Genomic DNA, 22757 nt, shown 5'->3' with positions numbered 1-22757 from the left:
TTGCTGCCATGTTAACCATTGCCTTTTCTTCTGCTTTGAACATGTTCTTGCCCCTTTATCTACTGATACCTCCTGAAAGCCATGATCTCTTATCCATGAACTCTGTATACAGCACATTTGTTTACAGTTTAAGCCCCACGTTCTCTGTCCTTCCCTCCTCCAGAACTGATGGAACTGTCCATGTCAGAGTACACACTCTTGTCTTTGGTCTGAAATATGTCAGAAACGAGCTGCCAAAGCCACCAAGACCATTGTTTACTTCAGTTCTGAGTTACTGAGTAGGAATCAGCTTATCAGGGCTGTAAACTGAATGGCAAGGACACATCTGTTTACCTGTGTCCCAAAGTATAGCATGAAATATGAGTGATTTGTTATAGCTTCTCATTACCAGCAAGTCAGCTCTACACAGCAAGGTCAATCCAGGTAAGAGGATCTTGGTTTCTTGCAGCCCCATGACAAGAGGGGTCAGCTGGTCAACTGCATATGTGCTCTGGAACAGCACCAGATGGCTGCATATTACTTACCGGTTTGTCCTTAATGGTGGGGCTGGACACACACAGGTATAGTTTCCCATCTTCCTCTAGGCAGGCATCTATTAAAGCTTGCACTGAACTCTCCTCCTGGAACAGCAGAAAGGCATAGCCTTGTGGGGAACAAAAACAAAAGTGTTGAGGAGGATTCAGTACATTAAACTCAAAAGACCACTGAAGAAAACATTATTTATAGATGACATGATAGTTCACACCTAGAATCCCAGCACTCAGGAGGCAGGAGTATTGCCACAAGTTTGAGGACAGCTCAGGCTACAGGATGAGACCCTATGTTAAAAAGGAAAACAAGCCAGGTATGGTGGCACACACCTTTAGTCCCCCCAGCACTTGGGAGGCAGAGGTAGGGGAGAATCGCTGTGAGTTCAAGGCCACTCTGAGACTACAAAGTGAATTCCATGTCAGCCTGGGCTAGAGTGAGACCCTTCCTGGAAAAGCAAAGCAAAATAATACAGAAGAAAAGCAAATGTTGCATCATTTTAAACAAATTTTTACTAAAGTCTAAGACATTGATGTGGGGCACAGGGACTTTAGATCCTCATGTACCAAGTACTGTGTTAAGTGCTCACATGCTTCATGAGCTGAGCTAGCTGAGACTCCAACATGACCTTGTTTAATTCTTATAACTACTCATGGGAGCAAGTTTAGAACACCTCTCTGGATTTCCACAAATCATAAGTCTTGTCATCACTAATGAGAACAGGCAGACTCAGAAGGGGGCCAAACCACAATTCACAGCCAGAAAATAAGCATCATTTGTCCTCCAGTTTCCAGCAAGCAACAACCTTGACTCATGCACAACAGGCCGGGACTGCAAAGATACTGTGCTAAGTGAAAGAAGCCAGACAAAACTACCGTGTGCAGACGAAGCAAATCAAGACAGAAAATAGATTAATGAGTGCCTATAAGTAGAAGGGCTGGTGGCGGGGGGGGGGGGGTATAGGAACAGGGTTTCTTTTTGCAGTAGATTTTCTAGAACAGATACTGACAACTGTGAGATGTACATTGTCTATGAATGTACAGAAAAACCAGTGAGTTGTACATATTAAATTGGTGAACTGTATAGAATATGAAGTACATCTCACCAAATTGTTTTAAGTTTACAGAGATTTTATTAGATTCCAGACAAATTTTAAGAGAAAGCAAAGCTCTTGCCACAGGAGGCAAGACAAGAATTTCTGGAAATGGAAAAGCCAGAACTTAAAGAGAAGGAGGTAGAAATATACAGCTCTTGCCCAAGCAATGACAAGTTGTGAAAAATAAGAAAGTCTGCCTCAAGTGCCTGCTTAGAACCTTTTCTACGTCTGGTTGGAGCTGAGTTGATCAGTCCCAAAGCTTCAACACAGGGGATCAGATTTCGGTTCCAGCCTCTGCAAACGAACTCCAGACGCGTGCGCCCCCTTGTGCATCTGGCTAACGTGGGACCTGGGGAACCGAGCCTCGAACCGGGGTCCTTAGGCTTCACAGGCAAGCACTTAACCGCTAAGCCATCTCTCCAGCCCCAAAGCTACATTTTAAAAAAGCTCAACAAGGGCTGAAGATATGGCTCAGCAACTAAAGACACTTGCTCCCAGCCTGTTAACTCAAGTTCAATTCTCCAGCATCTGCATAAAGTATACATATGTAGGCCCAATGTGACTAAGGCAATGGGACACAGACCAGGAAAATCCAGAAGCTCACAGGCCAGCTAGGCTGGTGCCCACAGTGGCAAAACAAGAGAGACCTTGTCCCAAAAGAAGGCAATAGTAGAAGACTGACATCCCAAGGTCATCTTCTGACTCCTACATGGGCGTACACACACACACACACACACACGTGTCACAGCTCACACTGACTATGTGTTTTTACATGCTACTGTTTCTCTAAGGAATTCTCTTTTGGCAGAATATACAATTCTAGAAACATCAGTAATAAATGCAGGATTTTCCGTGGACACTGCTGTGTTTCCTTCTTTTTTTAAAGTGTGTGTGTGTGTGTGTGTGTGTGTGTGTGTGTGTGTTTTCTTTGGTTTTTGTTTCTTTTTGAGATGTAGTCATGATGAAACTGGCTATGTGGTCTAAGCTGACCTAAAATATCTGATCTTCCTGCCTCAGCCACTTGAGTGCTATGATTACAGGCATGGGCCTCTCCATCCAGCCTGAAGTATGATATTTTTGTTTGTTTGTTGTTTTCTGAGGTAGGGTCTCACTCTAGCTCAGGCTGACCTGAAATTCACTATGTAGTCTCAGGGAGGCCCCAAACTTGTAGCGATCCTCCTACCTTTGCCGCCCAAGTGCTGGGATTAAAGGTATGTATCACCACACTTGGCTTATGCTTTTTTTTTTTAAGTTTTTTTTTCGAGGTAGGGTCTCACTCTGGCCCAGGCTGACCTGGAATTAACTGTAGTTTCAGGGTGGCCTCGAACTTACGGCGATCCTCCTACCTCTGCCTCCCAAGTGCTGGGATTAAAGGCATGCGCCACCAGGCCCAGCTGGCTTATGCTTTTTAATTGACATAATAATTATGTAAATGTGTAGGCTACAACTTGATTATTTCATACACAATCCCCAGCACCAAAAATTAAAATAATATATAATAAGTTATTGGGAACTGGAGTCAATCACTGACACAACCAATCTTTTAAAGTTCTATTCAGTAACTTTCACTGATTGTTAAAAGTGGAACACAGGAATGGAGAGATGGCTTGGCAGTTAAGGTGTGTGCCTGTGAAGCCAAGCGACCAGGTTTGCTTCTCCAGGTCCCACATAACCCAGATGCACTGTTGGCACATGCATCTGGAGTTCATTTGCAGTGGCAAGAAGCCCTGGTGTGCCCATCCTCACTCTCTCTCCCCCTCTCTCTGTCTCTAATAAATAAATAAATAAAAATAAAACCTTTAGGGCTGGAGGGATGACTTAGCAGTTAAGGCATTTGCCTGCAAAGCCAAAGGACCCAGGTTTGATTCACCAGAACCCATGTTAGACAGATGCACAAGGGGGCCTATGCATCTGGAGTTTGTTTGCAGTGGCTGGAGGCCCTGACACGCCCATTCTCTCTCTCTCTCTCTCTCTCTCTGTCAAATAAATAAATAAAAATACATATTAAAAAATCTTTTTAAAAAAGTGGAACGCAATCTAAAGACTATGAGAATGCTAAAATGAGTAAGATCAGAGTCCTGCTGCCCAGCAACTTGTGAAGCCATTCATTTAGACACTTAACTACTCACTACCAAGCTGAGAAAAATGAGTGTGGACAAAAAGTGCCACAGGAAGCCAGAGGAGCAAGGACTCTGACTTTGGAGGACCAGAAAAGACTTCAAAGAGGAGAGGGGAGGTTCCAAAGGGTGGCTTTGGTGCTTGCTGCACACTGGCATTCGTGAGTGGCAGCTAAGCAAAGGCCTGTCATGGGCTCATCTAAGCTGAAGCCCACAAAATTTAGCCTCTTCACAACACTCACAGCTTTGCTGTCTCTCATCTGTCATCTCCACTGCCAGTCCTGCTACCAAACACAAAGGAAGCCAATACTACTCTCCTCTGGTGCGCTGTGTGCCAGAATGGTGTAAATGGGGGAGAAGTTGAAGCAGCCCTAAATACAGGAGATTCCCACCCAGCAAACAAAGCTGTTTAGTTGCTAATCAGCTGGCTAGGAATCAAACTTCTCTATGTAGTTCTGGGCAGGTAATATCCTCTCACATAATGACAATAACGAAATAATAGTGCACATGGTTATTCTGGTTTCTTTTAAATAATGTTTTTATGAGAGAGAGAATTGGTACAACAGGGCCTCCAGCCACTGCAATCAAACTCCAGACTCATGTGTCTTGTGTGTTTGTGTCACCTTATTTGTCTAGCTTATGTGAGAACTGCAAAGTTGAACATGGGTCCTTACACTTCACAGGCTAGTGTTTTAATTGCTAAGCCATCTCTCCAGCCCTGTTTTTTTGTTTTTGTAGCCCAGGCTGTCCTTGAACTCACAGCGAGTTTCCCAGCTCAGCCTCCTGAGTGCTGGGTTTAGAGGTATGCATCACCATGCCCGGCTTGAATAGGGTTATTCTTTTTTAGTCTTTTCTACATCTCTTCATGCACTGTATAGAGCTCTCAGGTACAGAAAGCAGAGAAAGGCTACCTACTGCACAGCACACCAGACAGTGGCCAATAAAACAGGCAGAAGGGATGAATGGGAGGAGGGGTAATGGCAAGAGATCACTGAGGTGGTAGGACTGCAGCTTTCTGGGCTGTGCTGCCAGGATAGACAGGTCAAAGGATAGAGCATGTGGCTAGGCAGAAAAAGAATTGCAAAAGCAGAAAAGATAATACCTCATTTATGTGTCTTATCTATTTTGTAAGCAGTATTAAACTATTATCAAGTCCTAAGGAATCTGTTGGAAAGTCAGTGTTCTCGTTTAATGTGAGAACATTAATTCCCCTTGCAAAAGAGACCATGAGAGATAAACAAGCTTAAAATGTATCACAAAAGGATGGTCTCAGCAGGTTCCCTAAACTTCCTGCTGCTCTCTCAGGGTTAAATTCTGGCACAGCTCTTCCACAGTGGACGCAAGAAGCATACACTGGACATCCTGCTCTTCAAGAGAAGCTTGTCTGTTTATACATTATTTACAGCACATCAAAAAGGCCTGGTGCTGGGGTATGAGCTGGGCTTTCTCTACCATGGAAAGCCTCCAACTTGACTGTCCTTTTCTTCCACACCATTGCCACCCTCTGCCATCTTCTACATAAGGCCAGTTTTGAGTTGACCTTGGGCATCAGGGGAAAGAGAGGTTGTCTTCCCATAGCAGCTGAATCATTACTATAGGAGCATATAAATGTTCCTGCGGCCTAATTCCTAACCATGCAAATCTATGGAGGCTGAGGGAGTCATGAGTATAAGCCTATTCCAAACATTACCAAGAGAAAGAATGTACATACAAACACTTCCACCATTCTCAGGGAATGGTCTATAATCTGTTATCATAGGTAACCAGTTCTTTCCTCTGCCTCCTCCCTTCTTTTTCTCTTGAGATGGGATTCTACTAGGCCTGGCTGGCCTCAAACTTGCTATGCAGAGAATGACCTTAAACACCTGATCCTTCTTTTTTTTTTTTTTCTTTTTCTTTTTCTTTTTTTCTTCTTTTTTTTTTTTAATTTTTTTTTGCTTTTTCGAGGTGGGGTCTCACTCTAGCTCAGGCTGACCTGGAATTCACTATGTCGTCCGCAGGGTGGCCTTGAACTCACGGCGATCCTCCTACCTCTGCCTCCCGAGTGCTCCTACCTCTGCCTCCCGAGACCTGATCCTTCTTGCTTGTACCTCCCAAGTGCTGAGATTACAGACAACAGCTACCATGTCTGCCTGATATTGAGAAATGTAGGCCCAAAGTAAACAAAGTAGTAAAAAAAATTCCCCTCAAGGATAAGGTTAGGGCTGGAGAGATGGTTTAGTGGTTTAGGAGCTTGCCTGTGAAGATTAAGGACCCGGGTTTGATTCTCCAGTACCCACATAACCCAGATGAATAAAGTGGCACATGCATCTGGAGTTTGTTTGCAGTGGCTAGAGGTCTTGGTGCACCCATTCTCTATCTGCCTTTTTCTCTATCTCTTTCTCTGAAACAAATAAATAAAATATTTTAAAAAAGAATAAGGTTAGCTGAGCATGGTGTCACACATCCATGATCAATCCTCAGGAGACAGAGGCAGAAGATTGAACATTTGAGGCTAGTCTGGTCTACATAGTGAGTTCCAGGCTTGTCAGGCCTACCTAGCCAGACCCTGTCTCAAAAATAAAGAGAAGAAAAGAATAACAAGGTTAATATAAAGTGAAAATTAAATCAATGATTTACTAAAAGGTAAATTCTACATGGAATGATGAAAACAATTTTGAACTAGGAGTCAGAAGGCTGGATTTGGGTACAAGTCCTAACATTCATGAGTTTTGTGATAGTGATAGCTAGCAGCTAATATTTACTGAGCACTTACTATACACTAAGCACTGACCTAAGCGCCTTGTGATTTTTCACTTCATTTTCATAGCCTATGAGGTAGACACCATTTTTAATTCTGTTTTACAGTTCAGGAAATTGCAAGGTGACTAAGTGGCTTGTTTAATGTCATCCAATAAATGGCAGAACTGTGAACTTGAATACTAAACATTTATGAGTCTCAGGTCATTTCTCTATAAAATGAACATATCTCTCTGGATTATTTTACAGAGATGGGAACACTGGGTTTTAATAATGTGCATAAAGATACTTTATAAATTGAGGTGTCATGCAAGTGTTGACTTTTTAATTTTTAAAATTTACTTTTAGTTTGTTGGTTTGTTGTTTTTTTTTTTTCTTGAGGTAGGCTTTCATTCTAGCCCAGGTTGGCCTGAAATTCACTATGTAGTCTCAAGGTAGCCTCAAACTCATGGTGATCCTCCTACCTCTGCCCACCAGGAGTGGGGATTAATGATGTGCCCACCATGCCTGGCCCCTTAGGCTTTTTTTTTTTTTTTTTTAGGTAGGGTCTCATTTAGCCCAAGCTGACGTGGGTCTTACTCTGTAGTCCAAGCTGGCCTTGAACTCATTGCAATCTTCCTTCTACCCCCAGCTCCTGAGTGCTGCGGTTAATGGTTTGCGCCATCATGCCTAGCAACTTTTTTATTTATGGTATTTCCAATTACTTATGTGACGTGTGAAATTTAAGTTCAGACATTGCATGTGGCCTTATAAAAATGAGAATTCAAAAAAAAAAAATTGGAGGCTGGAGAGATGGCTCAGCGGTTAAGGCACTTGCCTATAAAGCCCAATGACCTGAGTTTGATTCCCCAATACCCACATAAAGCCAGAGGCACAGTGGTGCATGTATCTGGAGTTCCTTTGCAGTGGCTAGAGGTCCTGCTATACTCATTCTCTTCCTTTCTCTCTGCTGGGTGTGGTGGTGCACGCCTTTAATCCTAGCACTTGGGAGGCTGAGGTAGGAGGATCACTGTGAGTTCTAGGCCAGCTTGAAACTAATTCCAGGTCAGCCTGAGGCTAGAGCAAGATTCTACCTTGAAAAACAAACAAACAACTAAAAAAGAAAGAATGGCACATACTTTCTACTTTGCATTTACAAATATTTGGTGAATAAAATAAAATAATGCAGATACTAAAGTAAAGCTCAAAGTTACTTGGCAAGCTGAAGGTTACCACAAACAAAAAAGGGACCAAGTACACATTTTCATGTATCATTAGCTATTTTCACCCAAAGAGAATGGACAGATATAGTATTAATTTTAACATATCCTCTGAATAAAAGCCAATTACACCTATGTTATAAGAGTTTCTGTAATCATAACTTTGATGGCAGGTTCTATTAATATAAAAGGCCAAAAATTAACTCCCTCCATTCTCCCTAATGCTGAGCCAGTTAACAGATACTGGATTATGAAATGCCTCCAGTGTCAGAAATGGTGATGTAAGATGTATGTGATGAGCTATGGGGGTGGGAGGCTTCAGCTCAGAGCCTGTCTGTGGGAGGAGTAGGTTGTGGAGTGAACAGCAGAACTCATGGTCACTGCCACCCTCATGATCCTAGGCAACAGGCAGGACGGACAGAGGAAGTTCCTTGCTTTCCCACTGGTGCCAAATAAGTCAGAAGAACAAGAATAGAGCAGTGAGGGATTTTTTTGCACACAAGCATGGAACGTCAGTGTGATTTTCTTAGAGAAAAAGGAACAAGAAGGTATGTAAGCGGGGAGCGGGAGGGGGATTCTATTTTATTTGGCTAGGATTTTGGAGGGTAAATTTAATTTAAAGCTTAGTTCTTTCAATACCTGAGAACACATTAAAAATAACAAACTCTAAAATGTTCTTAACAACCCTTCTAAACCAAAGATTCCTAAAGTCTTAAGTACATACTTTTTCATATTACATTGTTTTAATACTTGATGACTAGTAAGAATAGCAACCCTGGGCTGGAGAGATGGCTTAGCAGTTAAGCGCTTGCCTGTGAAGCCTAAGGACTTGATTCCCCAGGACCCACGTTAGCCAGATGCACAAGGGTGCGCATGTATCTGGAGTTTGTTTGCAGTGGCTGGAGGTCCTGGCGCACCCATTCTCTCTCTCTCTCTCTCTCTCTCTCTCTGCCTCTTTCTCTCTTTCTCTCTCTCTGTAACTCTCAAATAAATAAATAAATAAACAATAACAACAACAAAAAGAATAGCAACCCCTGCCAGGCCTACAACCACAGCTTGCAGACAAGTGTTCACAGTGTTTCAGGCCCTTTGCTAATAAGCGTATGTATTAGTGCATTCTACCTTGCAGTACCTGTATGAGGTAAACACATAACTCAAGCTGGAGGCCCTGGCGTGCTCATTCTCTCTCTCTCTCTCTCTCTCTCTCTCTCTCTCTACCTGCCTCTTCCTCTGTCACTTTCAAATAAGTAAGTAAAAATAAACAAAAAATTATTTAAAAATATTTCTTAAAGAAAACAAGGGCTAGAGGGATGGCTTAGCAGTTAAGGAGTTTGCCTGCATAGCCAAAGGACCCAGGTTCAACTCCACAGGACTCACATAAGCCAGATGCACAAGGTGGCACAGGCATCTGGAGTTGGTTTGCAGTGGTTGGAGGCCCTGGTGCACCCATTCTCTATCTGCCTCTTCCTCTCATTCTCTTTTTTCTCTGTCTCCCTCTCTCTCTTTCAAATAAATAAATAAAATATTGGTGATTTACATATGTCAAGTAACAAACACAAATGGCAAGGTAATTCCAGCTTGTGTGGCTACATCCTGGTTTAAAATGGTGGCAGACCAACAGATGGGTTTCTGATCAAGTGAGAAGGGGGCTTGGATAGGCAGAGGACTGTCCTCTCACATAATCTAGACTCTAATTACCAATGACCTTCCTAGAGAGACCTCAAGGACGCCTCTCTAGTCAGAGCTGCCTGAGTTCAGTGGTTTTTTTTTTTTTTTTTTTTTTTTAATACACAAGCAGCCTGTTCCAAACATTCTCTTTAACCTTGGCTTTTGGGTCAGAGGACTTACCTGGTTTGCCTCAGGAAATCTGTCTGTGGAACCATTTCAAGACAGCTAAAATTATCTGGAAGTACAAGGCATGATGGTAGACACCGAAGCTTACAAAGAGGGTGAGTCAAAGAATCCTGCCTGGGAGAAATTAAGCTGTAAATAAATGACGAAGAAGATGAAAAGTGGAAGATGGGTGATGTCCTGTAGAACACTGGCAAGAAGCACCGGAGCAGTTGTCCAAATATGAGGGAGTCACAGAAAAATCCATATCTAGCTTTTCCAGGAAGTAAGGGCATTGCAAGTTCAGGAGAGAGAACAGGCCGCGGCATGGAAAGGACAAGGGGTAGGCTTGCTTGGAGAACACGGAGCAGTTTACGAGTGAGAGCACAAGACTGGGAGTAAATGAACCACCTCATCAACCCGTCTGCTGCCTCGAGAGCACTGCGGGTCTATGACCCCAACCCTTACTCAGTCTCCCGTTGGACTAGGACAGCTGAATGCCTACATGCCTCAGGCACTGCACAGGCAAAGTGACAAGATCAAATCCTGGACCGCTGTGAATTCACTAATACAAGGAAATAAGTCATGAGGAATAAGGACACAGAAAACGCCAACCTAGAAACAATGCGTTAAAACCCCTAGGAATTATTTTTTAAAATATTTTATTTTTATTTATCTATTTGAGAAAGAGAAGCAGAGAGAAAGAGAAACACACACACACACACACACACACACACACACACACACGGGGGGGGGGGGAGGGAGAGAAGGAGAATGAGAATATGGGCAAGCCAGGGCCTCTAGCTACTACAAAGGAACTCCAGAAGCATGTGCCACCATGTGCATCTGGCTTACATGAGTTCTGGGGAGTTGAACCTGGGTCCTTGGCAAGTGCCTTAACTGCTAAGCCATCTCTCTAGCCCTAAGAATTGTATGTTTTATGATTACTCTGTGTGTTTGTGGGGGAGGAGAGAGGGAGAGAGAAAGAGAGAGGGACTATATGGGTGTACATAAGGAGGTCAGAGGACAACTTACAGTGTCAGTCCTTGCTACCTACTTTGAGGCAGGGTCTCAGTTTTTCGCTGCTGTGTGCAAGCCACTCTGGTTGGCTTGCAAGCTTCCAGGATTCTCATCTTACCTCCTATATCATCATAGGAGCAAGGACTGGATTACAGTCATTTACTACTGAATCCAATTTTATGTGGTTTCTGGGGACATAAACTCATGTGGGCATAGCAAGTGTTAAGCCATCTACTCAGCCCCTCTAAGAATTATTACTATTATTATTATTATTTTTGTTTTGGTTTGGTTTTTCAAGGTAGGGTCTCACTCTAGCCTAGGCTGTCCTGGAATTAACAATGTAGTCTCAGGGTGGCCTTGAACTCACAGCAATCCTCCTACCTCTGCCTCCCGAGTGCTGGGATTAAAGGCATGTGCCACCACGCCCAGCTCTAAAAATTGTTTTTAAGCATACTTTTAAAAGTTAAATTTAGGCTAGAGAGATGGCTCAACTGTTAAAGGCACTTTTTAGTTAATTAATTTATTTATTTTGCAAAGCCTAATCGTCTGCATTCAATTTCCTAGCACTCATGCAAAGCCAGATGCACAAAGTGGCACATAAATATGAGTTCATTTGTACTGGCAAGAGGCCCTGGCATGACCATTCATTCATTCTCTCTGCCTTTCTCTTTCTCTTCCCTTGCAAATAAGTAAATAAAAATAAAAGAAGATAGAGCTGGAGATATTGCTTAGTGGTTAAAGTACTTGTTGGTAAAGCCAAAGGACCCAGGTTCAATTCTCTAGTACCCACATACAGATAGATATACAAGGCATGCAAGCATCTGGAGTTCATTTGCAATGGTTAGAGGTCCTGATGTGCCCATTCTCTATCTGCTCTCTCTAACAAGAAAACAAATAAATAAAATTTTAAAGAAACAATATAGATAGATAGATAGATAGTTGAATTTTCTAGAATAAAGATGATGTGGATGGAGAAATACAGACTTTCTGTAATGGTGGCACAGGAGCCAGACCTTAATGCATACATAGGTAAAAACAAGGAGAGGGCATCCAAGGGGAGAAATAAGCCCAAGTTAAAAGGTAGAAATGAGGACCGGAGAGATAGCTTAGTGGTTAAGGTGCTTGTCTGCAAAGCATAAGAACCCGGGTTTGATTCCCCAGGACCCAAGTAAGCCAGATGCACAAGGTAGTGCATGTGTTTGGAGGTCGTTTGCAGTGGCTGGAGATCCTGGAGTGCCCATTCACTGTTTGCCTCTTCTTCTGTATCTCTCTCACTGTCTCTCTCTCTCAAATAAATAAATAAACAAATAATTTTTTTAAAAAACGATCAAGATAATGCGGGAAATACATGCTTGTTCAGGCCCATGGATTCCTAAGCATTTCTCTTGGAGTCAGGACCAAACACATTTATTCCTTCCTTCTTTTTTTTCTTCAAGGTGGGGTCTTGCTCTAGCCCAGGCTGACCTGGAATTCACTATGTAATCTCAGGCTAGCCTCAAACTCACAGTGATCCTCCTACCTCAGCCTCCAGAGTGCTCGGATTAAAGGCTTGCACTACCATGCCTGGCCATATTTCTTTTATTGCATTTACTATACAGAACTGGACAAATACTTTGGTTCTAGTCCACTTTGTTTCCTGTCATACCAATAACTGCTTCTTTGTGGGCTGGCTGTGGGTGGACAGGGGTAGGGATAGCTGGGAACAAACAAGGAAAGAAGTTGGCGGAGTGGAAACAACTCAGAGATAAAAACGTCTAAGTTTTGAGTAAAGCCCTACAGTCCGAAGTGGTGACCTGGTGGTTTAGGCTTAAAATCTGCTCTGTTTATGTAATCATGAGTCTCTGTATAAAGAGGGCCTTGTGAAATCTGCTATTCTTTAGTTCTAGTCACAGCCAGTTCTAATAAACACCTGACCAAGGAAAACTGAGACCAGATTGGGAGTGTAGAAGAAACTGGTCAAACCAGTTGAACAATTTTATTATTATAAGCATTACATTTTCATGGGAGGGGAGTTTGCTAATATTATTTAACACCTAATACTCCTAAGGACTGTGGTGGTGCTTAACAAACCAATGAGAAGCATTAACTCAGATGAGTAAACTGAGGCTCCAGGATCACTTTTCAATATCATTCATCTAGTGAATGCTAGGGCCCATTTCTGAGTCTAGAAGTTAAGTCCTATCCCACTCCTTGCTGCTTTCCTTCACTTCAGATGACTGGTGAATTGTGTTAACCCAGCAGATGCTTCCCTATAGATAGATTCAACTTCAGCCAAGCTCCGCTCATACACTGCCTTAGCTCTGACAGTCCAATTCTTTCTCTTCTCTGGACACTGCAGGTATTAGTTCTTGATTCAGCTGACAATGTATTTTCTCTGACAGTTTCCCCTTCACAGGTCTAAGTCCACCCACTCGATTTGAAAGACAATCCAGGTCTGCTGTCAGGCAGCTTCTAACTGTCATGTCTCACTCTTTCACATAACCTACCCTCTCTTGCTCATAGCCTTAGTCCTGTCCAAACCCCACCAGCCAGTCCAGACCAGTGCTAAAACATCTTCCCCTCACTCCCCCCGAAGTCTGCATTTCATTTCAGTTCCTGAAATCTACACTCTTCCAAAGAAAGACAAAAGTAGTTACAGTTTCTCTGAATTAAACAAAGCACCTGCCCTTTTCCTAGCGCCTCTGCCTGGGCACAGCACAATATGTACCACGGTGACCTTGCACAAGCCGTCTCTGTTATTCTCGTAGTTAATCAAGCTTTGTTCCGTGCCCTGTATATGCTAATGCCTTCTTTCTGTACAGTCCCCCAAAGGAGAAATGCTCTGCCAGTAAAGACTCACTTCACACTTCATCTTCCATACATTGCTGAAAAGATAGGTGCTTAATAAATATTTTACATATGTACCTGGGAAATGCGCTAACATTTAAAAGCAAAACTAGAAGCTTCTCCCTCTGTCAGAACAGAACAAGACAAAAAGCCATCTTTGTTACTGTATAATATGGCTTCCATGTTTTCAAAAGGAAAACATTTCTTTGAATGATAACTGCAACCAAATAAAATATTTTTAATTCATAATTCAGCTAGGACCTGAATTTATAAAAGGAAAACAAAAAAGAATATTAGTCAAAATACCACAGATTATGAAAGATTAAGTACATGTTCTTTTTCCCTATGCTTCTCAACTGATCAGCTTATATAAGCCAGAAGGTAGAAAAATATGGAATCTGGGCCTAAAACAACACTGACTTATTTCCATTTAAATTATACTACAAGGAAAAAAATGAAGTTTGAAAATTTTCTTTTCCAAAGCCAGATTTAGGCAAGATGAAGGAAAATGAAAGAGATGCTCCACTCCAGTACACAGTGACCCATCCTCGCCCATTTACAGAAGAATCCTTATCTCTCAGACAGAATCCCTTCACTGGCTGGCCCAAAGCCAATCTGAATCCCATGTGGCCTGCCTTATGCCAGGTTTACAAACCATGTTGGCATTATACAAGCATCTATAACATTGTGACTTAGTCCCAAGGACCAGCAGGCAGGATGCCTGGCCAGTACAGAGGAAACACAGGATCACGCTGTAGCAGCCACTCAGAGTGCACAGTGGAAGGGAATTGGCGGTGCCACAGCTGGGTCATTCCTGTGCCATGCCTGTTACTATTCCTGTCCACCTGGCTGTGCACCTGGATCCATGCCCTCGACTGCCAAAACACCAGCTGCCCAAGTAAGCGGAGGATGCCAGCCTCCCCACCACACTGCCAGGTTCACTTCTGAACACTTTCAGGCGCATGGCCACCTCTTCCTGATGTGTGGAGTTGGCTGTTGTCCTTGCTTCTTCCCAGGGGCCTCTGTCAATGGTGGCAGTACAGCTGTTTTTCCAGCTCTTCTCCGCAGCCTACAGGCTCTGCTCCCCACCCATGAGTGGAGAGATTACAGCTGCTCAGTACAGATGCAAGGATAGGAGGTTCAGGGGGGTAGTTCCAGTGACAAGAAATTCGGATGTTCTCCCAGGAGACAATGAGAGGGTTACGCTAAACATATTACCATTACATCTGCCATGTCAAGTTATCTTTCTAGCTGTTGCATTCAGGCCCATGTTCAAGGGAGCAAAACTAAACTCTTATTTATAAGCAGTCAAGGAATCCAGGGCTCCACCTTAAGGATGATGTATAGCTAACTAGACAATCAGATTCCCTCTGTCTGGAATTCAGCCAGAAATATAAAAGCATTTGAAGCTGAGCCATGATGGAGCGTCTTTAACGCTGAGCCATCTCTCCAGCTCCTACAGTGGAGAACACAAGCTCCCTATGTTCAAATCTGTGTAGCATGTCAACTCCTTGGGCAGCCTCCATGACACCTGGTCATATCAAGGGTCCTGTTCTTAGCCAGGTATGGTGGCCCATGCCTTTATTCCCAGCACTTGGGAGGCAGAGGTAGGAGGACAGCAATGAGTTTGAGGCCATCCTGAGATTACTTAGTGAATTCCAGGTCAGCCTGGGCTGGAGTGACACCCTACCTTGAAAGCCCCAAAAAAGGTCCTATTTTTGGGCTCCTCTTGTCACTACAACCACAGCCGGATTTGAGGCAACATAAAGAATACCTGAGGGGGCTGGAGAGATGGCATAGTGGTAAAGGCTCTTGCCTGTGAAGCCTAAGGACCCAAGTTTGACTCCCCAGAACCCACAAGGTGATACAAGTGCCCAAGGTCACATATACACACAAGGTGGCACATGTCTAGAGTTCAATTGCAGTGGGTACAGTGCACTAATTCTCTTTCTTACCATCTCTCTCTCAAAAAAAAAAAAAAAAGGAAGAAAGAAAGAAAAAATAAACTTAAAAAGCAAAAAGGGGTTGGAGAGATGGCTTAGTGGTTATGGCACTTGCCTGTGAAGCCTAAGGACCCAGGATAGCTTCTCCAGGTCCCACGTAAGCCAGATGCACATGGTGGCGCATGCGTCTGGAGTTCATTTGCAGTGGCTAGAGGCCCTGGTGTGCCCATTCCCTCTTTCTCTCTAATAAATAAATAAATGAAAATTTAAAAAAAGAATGTCTGAGGACCCATGTAGTCAAAACAAAACCAAACATAACTACAAAGCATCTCATCCAGGTCCAGGAAGGGTGAGATATCACCAAGGAGGTAGAGTGCCACAGGTAAGTGAGAACTAAAATGCAGCTCAGATCTGCAGAGCCAGCTTCAGCCATCTCTTTGGGAAAACTCCAGGTTTGTGAGTGTGACAACCAGAATCCTAAGACTCAGGAAGAAGAAAAGGGCCACTTTGGTTTTCAAGTAGCTGTGAAAATATACCTGGGTCATACAGCTTAAGTTGTAAATTTTTAAATAAATTCTAGCTAATAATGTATCATTTATCAGATTGTGACATAAATCTGTCCTCTTTTCCCCAAATGAGAGACAATGAGCAAAAGCAAGTTTTAAAAATCAATTCCTGAGCCAGAGAGATGGCTTAGCGGTTAAAGCACTTGCCTGCAAAGCTAAAGGACCTTGGTTCGATTCCCCAGGATCCCATAAGCCAGATGGATAAGGTGGTACATGTGTGCAGAGTTCATTTGCAGTGGCTGGAGACCCTAGCCGTGCCCATTCTCCCTCTCTCTCTCTCTCTGCTTCTCTCTTGCTCACAATTAAATTAATAAAAACATACAATAAAAATCCTTTATTTACCAAGTAAAATTTTAAAAAAACTACTGTTCTTCAGTTTTAAGTCTGTCTAATAAAAGCTGTGAACATTAATGAAAGGACACCTACCTTTGAGTCTCAATTTAATTGGTCTCAGTTTAAAATGGACTACAGTAAGATGATCTTTAAGGAACTTTTTAGCTCTAAAATTTGGTGAGTTCTACTCTCTGAACATGCAATGAGCTCATTTATATTTTGCAAAGGTTTGATTCATTATTTAACAAATATCTGAGGACCAGCGCAGCAGACTTAGGAGGCACTTGACATATACAGAACAGTAAACATAAAAAAAATCCTGCTCTATTAAAACTTACATTCCAGTCTGAAAACCAGACAGAAAAACACATATAATTTTTTTCAGGCTTGATAGGTACTTCAAAAAAAAAAAAGAAAATAACACAAAGGTAAGAAAAAAATGCAACAAAAGCTGGGCATGGTGGTGCATGCCTTTAATCCCAGCACTTGGGAGGCAGAGGTAGGAGGATCGCTGAGAGTTTGAGGCCTCCCTGAGACTACATAGTTAATTCCAGCTCAGCCTGGACCAGAGTGAGACCCTACCTCGAAAAAAAAAAAAAATACAATGAGGGGCTGGAGAAATAGCTTAGTGGTTAAGGTGCTTGCCCACAAAGCCAAAGGGCCCTGTGGTTTGATTCCCCAGAACCCATGTTAGCCAGATGCACAAGGGGGCACATGAGTCTGGAGTTTGTTTGCAGTAGCTGGAGGCCCTGGCGCACCCATTCTCACTCTCTCTCTCAAATAAATAAATAAAAATAAAATATTTTTTAAAATGAGGGTAAGAGGACTAGAGGAAAAGAGAGTAGAGGGGCTACCATTTCAGACAACAAAGTCAGGATTGATCTATCTAGCTAGCTAGCTAGCTGCTATGGTAATATCTGAGCTGAGATCTAAGGGAAGAAAGGGAGCATGCCATTCAAAATCTGGGGAGAGAGTTTCAGACAAAAATAAGTCAACTACTCTGGTCAGGAAGGGAGTACAAAGAGCTGCACATGGTGGCCTATATCTGTAATCCAAGTGTTCTAGAGGATTATGAGTTCAAGGTCAGACTAGGAAAAACAAAGAAATCAGTATGGTCAAAATGGGTAACAGAGAAATTGATAGGTAGTGGTAGCAGAAAATAACTAAGATTTAGCAGATTAGAGCTGAGAAACAGGACTTAAACATTTCAATTACACGGTTCATGTCAAGGAGGTCCCTAGCTTCTACAGAAGTCCACTATATACTAAACAAAGAAGGAAAAAAGGTAAGGTCACAGCTGCACTTTGCCATTTATTTGACTTGGAACTAATTCTAGTTAAGTAACTTCTCACTTAGCCTAGTGAAAACAACATGAAAGCAAAGAATAGATTAACAGGAATATTATACTAATAGTCAGAACAACCATCAAGCATATGGTATAGGATAGACAGTTTCTGAAAATAAAAAAGTCATATAGAAACAAGGAGGAAAGAGAAGGAAAGGTGAATACAAAATTGTATCTCTCCTATCACTATAACCCCCACCTCTACACACACCAAGCTATATATGAATAAAGACTGAAAGGAACAGAAACAGTCATTCTTAAAATCATTCATAAAATAACACTTGCTCAATGAAAACTAGATGGCTCTGTTCTGGCTGTACTGCTCCACCACACTTCAGAAGGTCTAGAATTAAGAGAACAACAGGAATTACCAAAGCAGGTATTTCACAAGAGGATCACAAAGATCTGTTATAGGACCTCAGTAACTGTTCCTAACAAAACCAAAAATTGAGTTCCTCCAACCCAGAGTCTCTGCTCCCAAATGGCCTAACCATATGTCCAGCTGCTCATTAGGACTTTCCTTTCAGATTGGATATGAATACATACCAAGTTGACTGTCCCTCTATTGACTCTCCTATACTTAGCAGTGGCATGAATCTATAATTCAGTGGAAGGAATTAAAATACAACCCTGACATCAAGTTTATTCCTACCATGATCTATTATCACTAGAACCCATGATCCCTTTCTCCCCTAACCAACAGCTCACTGTTAGTATTCTAGGTCTTCATAACTTCATATGAGCTTGAGCACAAATATCTCCTAATGTTTTTTCTGGACTTGGCTAAAAAAGTAAAACCAGAGACTGGAGAGATGGCTTAATAGTTAAGGCATTTGCAAAGCCTAAGAACCCAGGTTCAATTCCCCAGGATCCATGTAAGCCAGATGCATAAGGTGGTACATGAGTCTGGAGTTTGTTTACAATGGCTAGAGGCCCTGGTGCACCCATTCTCTCTTTATCTGTCTCCCTCAAATACATACATATACACATAAAATTAAAAAAAATTAAAACCAAAACCAATCATGAAAACCTCTCTCTTTTGTTTAAAAAGGCTATCTGTTGCAAAGAAGGATACACAGTATTTTGTTTGCAATTTCTAATTTAATTTCACAAGAAAGCACATGTGGACACTATTATATTATGATTCCCATTTTTAGGTAAAGTGTAGATTAGTAATTGGTCAGCAAGGTGTGGAATAGGAATTCCCTTTTTGTGGTTTACTCCAGAATTTGCCTTCAGGATCGAGTTACTCAGATAAAGTCAGGCTCCCACATCACCCAACTGCTTATAAAGACTATCTGGACCCTACCTCTGGGCCACTCTTATTCCTAATGAGATGAATACATGCAGTTAAGAACCATGGACTCAGAAGTCAGTCTCTTGGTTTAAATCTCAGTCCTACCCATGACCTTGGACAAGTTACCCTCTCCTTAACCTATTTCTCCCTCTATAAAATAGGAACTATGAGCCGGGCATGGTGGTTCATGCCTTTAATCCCAGTGCTGGGGAGGCAGAGGTAGGAGGATCGCCCTGAGTTCAAGGCCACCCTGAGACTACATAGTGAATTCCAGGTCAGCCTCGGCTAGAGTGAGACCCTACTTGAAAACAAACAAACAAATAAACAGGAATTACAATGGTGCCTATCTTGTGGAATTAGGACAATTAAATGAGATCAAGCACAGAAAAGAGTGAGCTACTGCCTGGCTCACAGTGAACACCAGCCAATGTAAATATTACAATTCCACGCTCCTGCATTTCCTGCCCCTTCTTTTCCTCCCTACCTCCAAAGATCAAGGTTTCCCAAAGTAATCTGTTCTTCTGGATGCCTCAAATATTTTTTGCTACCTTATTATGGACTAAAAATTAGTCTACATTTTAATAAAATAATACCATATGTAGGGGCTGTCTGAAGCACTTCACATGAATTTCCTCATTTTAATCCTATCACAATGTTATGAAATAGATACAATTATTCTTCCTATGCAGGTGATGAAACTAGGCATAGAAAGGTTAAATAACCTAAGGCCATATGATTAATCAGTGGGAGGACCCAGCAAGCCTAGCTCCAGAAGCCCCACTCTTGACACTTGTATTTTCAAGTCTGGCTAGAACAGCCTTCCCAGTCAGGAATACCTCCTTGTCTAGATCCCCCACTGGCCCATAGACTCTTGCCCAAACTCACGCACCATACATATGTTGACTGAGATTCCCGCTGCCAAGCGGCCACTTGAAGACGCATCTAAACCTCTGTCTACATTTACTCTGCTTCTTCACCACCTTTCTTACTAGTAACCGAACCCAGGTCCTCACACACTCTTGGTAAGCACCACACCAATGAACTATATCGCTATTCCTTTTTGTGTTTTTTATTTTACTTTGAGACAGAGTCAAACTTGAACTTTCATAGGCTTTGAATTTACAATCCTCCTGCCTAGGCCTTCTGAGTAGCTGGGATTACAGACCTGTGCATGCCTTATAGGTGCCCACCTTTTTTTTTTCTTTTTGTTTTTACCATTCCTTTTTTCTTTTTCTTTTTTGTTTTTTGAGGTAGGGTCTCACTCTAGCTCAGGCTGACCTGGAATTCACTGTGTAGTCTCAGGGTGGCCTTGAACTCATGGCGATCCTCCTCCCTCAACCTCCCGAGTGCTGGGATTAAAGGCGTGCGCCACCATGCCCGGCTCCATTCCTTTTCTTTTTTTTTTTTTTTTTTAATTTTTTTTGGTTTATTTTTATTTATTTATTTGACAGCAATAGACAGAGAAAGAGGCAGAGAGAGAGAGAGAGAGGGAGAGAGAATGGGTGTGCCAGGGCTTCCAGCCACTGCAAACGAACTCCAGACGTGTGCATCCCCTTGTGCATCTGGCTAACGTGGGTCCTGGGGAACCGAGCCTCGAACCTGGGTCCTTAGGCTTCACAGGCAAGCGCTTAACCGCTAAGCCATCTCTCCAGCCCTCCATTCCTTTTTAATAACTCTCTTTAAACTAATTTTACCCACACCAATATGATATAATGAGTGATACTTGGATGAGCCACACGACATTTGGGATTTGGTTCATGCCCTAACCTTTAGGACAGTCTCTCTTTTCAGGACTCCACTTCAACTCAACCACTGAAGAACTTCAAATCATGTGAATTAATCATGGGGAAACATTCCCTAATATTTTGACTAGAATTTCAGTTCTTTTCATCATTATCAAGAAACACTGAAAGCACAGAGCAAGACTTTGATTCAATTTCACCAGTGGTTCTTGTTAAGCATTTTAAAATGATATTCCTTCCTTTATTTTAATTAAAACAAATCTTTTTTTTTTTTTTTTTTTTGGTTTTTCGAGGTAGGGTCTCACTCTGGTCCAGGCTGACCTGGAATTAACTCTGTAGTCTCAGGGTGGCCTTGAACTCACAGCGATCCTCCTACCTCTGCCTCCTGAGTGCTGGGATTAAAGATGTGCACCACCACACCCGGCAAAACAAATCTTTTTCGAGGCAGTGTCTCACTCTAGCTCAGGTTGACCTGGATCACCTCTGTAGTCCCAGGCTGGCCTCAAACTCACAGTAATCTTCCTACCTCTGCAGCCTAAGTGCTGAGCCTAAGTGCACCACCATATCCAGCTAAACTGATATTTCTATTTGACTTAACTCTTTTTTCTATTTGCCCCCCAAATATTACACACACACACACACACACACACACATATGTTTTTGAGGTAGGGTCTCACTGTAGCCCAGGCTGACCTGGAATTCACTATGTAGTCTTAGGGTGGCAAACTCACAGTGATCCTCTTACCTCTGCCTCCTGTGTACTGGGATTAAAAGTGGGTGCCACCATGCCTGGTTTTATATAAATATTTTAATGCCCACTCTCTCTAGGAGACTACATGGTTTGTAATCTCAGCATTTGGGAAGAAGAAAATCAAGAGTCCAAGGCCAAGGCCATCCTCAGCTACATAGCAAGTTAGAGACTAGCCTGGGCTACATGAGTCTCTGTCTCAAAAAAGACATAAATAAACAAACAAACAAAACCAAATGGCTTTACAAACCCTATTTCAAAACTACAGACGAGCCTGCTATGCATGGGTGGCTGTCTTTTACACTGGGCATGCACTTTCTAAGGCAAAGGCCAAAGGCTCAACAGTAGATGGTTCATGTTTTCTTCTCTAATATATATTCTTGAATATATATGCTCTAAAACACACAACCATACTGTACCTAATGTTAAGCTGAGAGAACTAAAGAAAAGCACAATCAGAAAGGAGGAGCATCCCCTCCCCCCCCCAAGGTAGGGTTTCACTCTAGCCCAGGCTGACCTGGAATTCACTATGTAGTTTCAGAGTGGCAAACTCACAGTGATCCTCCTACCTCTGCCACCCAGGTGCTGGGATTAAAGGTGTGTGCCACCACACCCGGCAGGAGGAGCATTTTTAAGAAGTCTCTGGACAGTTTGAGATCAACAACTTAAATGTTACAATATTATAAATAGTGGGTAAGAATTCTCAAAGTTAAAGCTGGGCATGGTGGCTCCCATCTATAATCTCAGTACTTTACAGGCAGTGTTAGGAAGATCATCTTGAGTTTAAGAACAACCTGGGCTACAGAGTGAGTGCCAGGTTCCAGGCCACCTGGGTTAGAGTGAGATCCTTCCTCAAAAAAAAAAAAAAAAAAAAAAATCTTGCTGGGCATGGTGACGCATGCCTTTAATCCCAGCGCTCAGGAGGCAGAGGTAGGAGTATCACCATGAGTTCGAAGCCGTCCTGAGACTACATAGTGAATTCCAGGTCAACCTGAGTTAGAGTGGAGACCCTACCTCAAAAATCTTGAGCTAACACCAAATCTTTCTTTCTTTAAGTTCTTCTAAAATAGGTCAACCGTAAGACTTTAACTGAGAGAAAAACACCAGAGGAACCAACAGGCTAATAATTATTTCTCCTCTCTGACCTCAATCATCAGAAAGTCAATTGATTCTCAGAGGACTCAAGCTTACAAGCCAGAATCAGGAATATTCCCTTATTTCGCCTGGCTCTCAGTGGTCCATCTCAACACATAACCTTGGCCATGAAGTGAGAGCACCAGCGGTCATGTACTGTACGGGTCTGCAGGGCCGTGCTGTCGTATAGAAGCGCTACTCATGACCCAAGCGGTTGTGGAGTTGTTAAGCACCACTACTCAGATGCGCCTCTGCATTTCTTTCAACAGTCAGTAACAAACGGACGATGCTGAG

General features: G+C 42.5%; 1 protein-coding gene across 11 annotated transcripts in view; it reads right to left on the bottom strand.

The window, feature by feature from the left end:
- Nucleotides 1–22757, bottom strand: part of Cpeb3 (cytoplasmic polyadenylation element binding protein 3) — a 286188-nt gene that overhangs the window by 62239 nt on the left and 201192 nt on the right. For all 11 annotated transcript variants that reach the window (XM_045157044.1, XM_045157040.1, XM_045157018.1 and 8 more), the window contains one exon: nucleotides 525–643. In XM_045157044.1, the coding sequence (XP_045012979.1) occupies nucleotides 525–643 (119 nt within the window). The remainder of the gene's footprint in view (nucleotides 1–524; nucleotides 644–22757) is intronic.

The sequence above is a fragment of the Jaculus jaculus genome, chromosome 1 (genome assembly GCF_020740685.1).
Source record: "Jaculus jaculus isolate mJacJac1 chromosome 1, mJacJac1.mat.Y.cur, whole genome shotgun sequence".
NCBI lineage: Eukaryota > Metazoa > Chordata > Mammalia > Rodentia > Dipodidae > Jaculus > Jaculus jaculus.
Note: the sequence above shows the minus strand (reverse complement) of the source record. Positions and strands in the feature narration are given on the sequence as shown.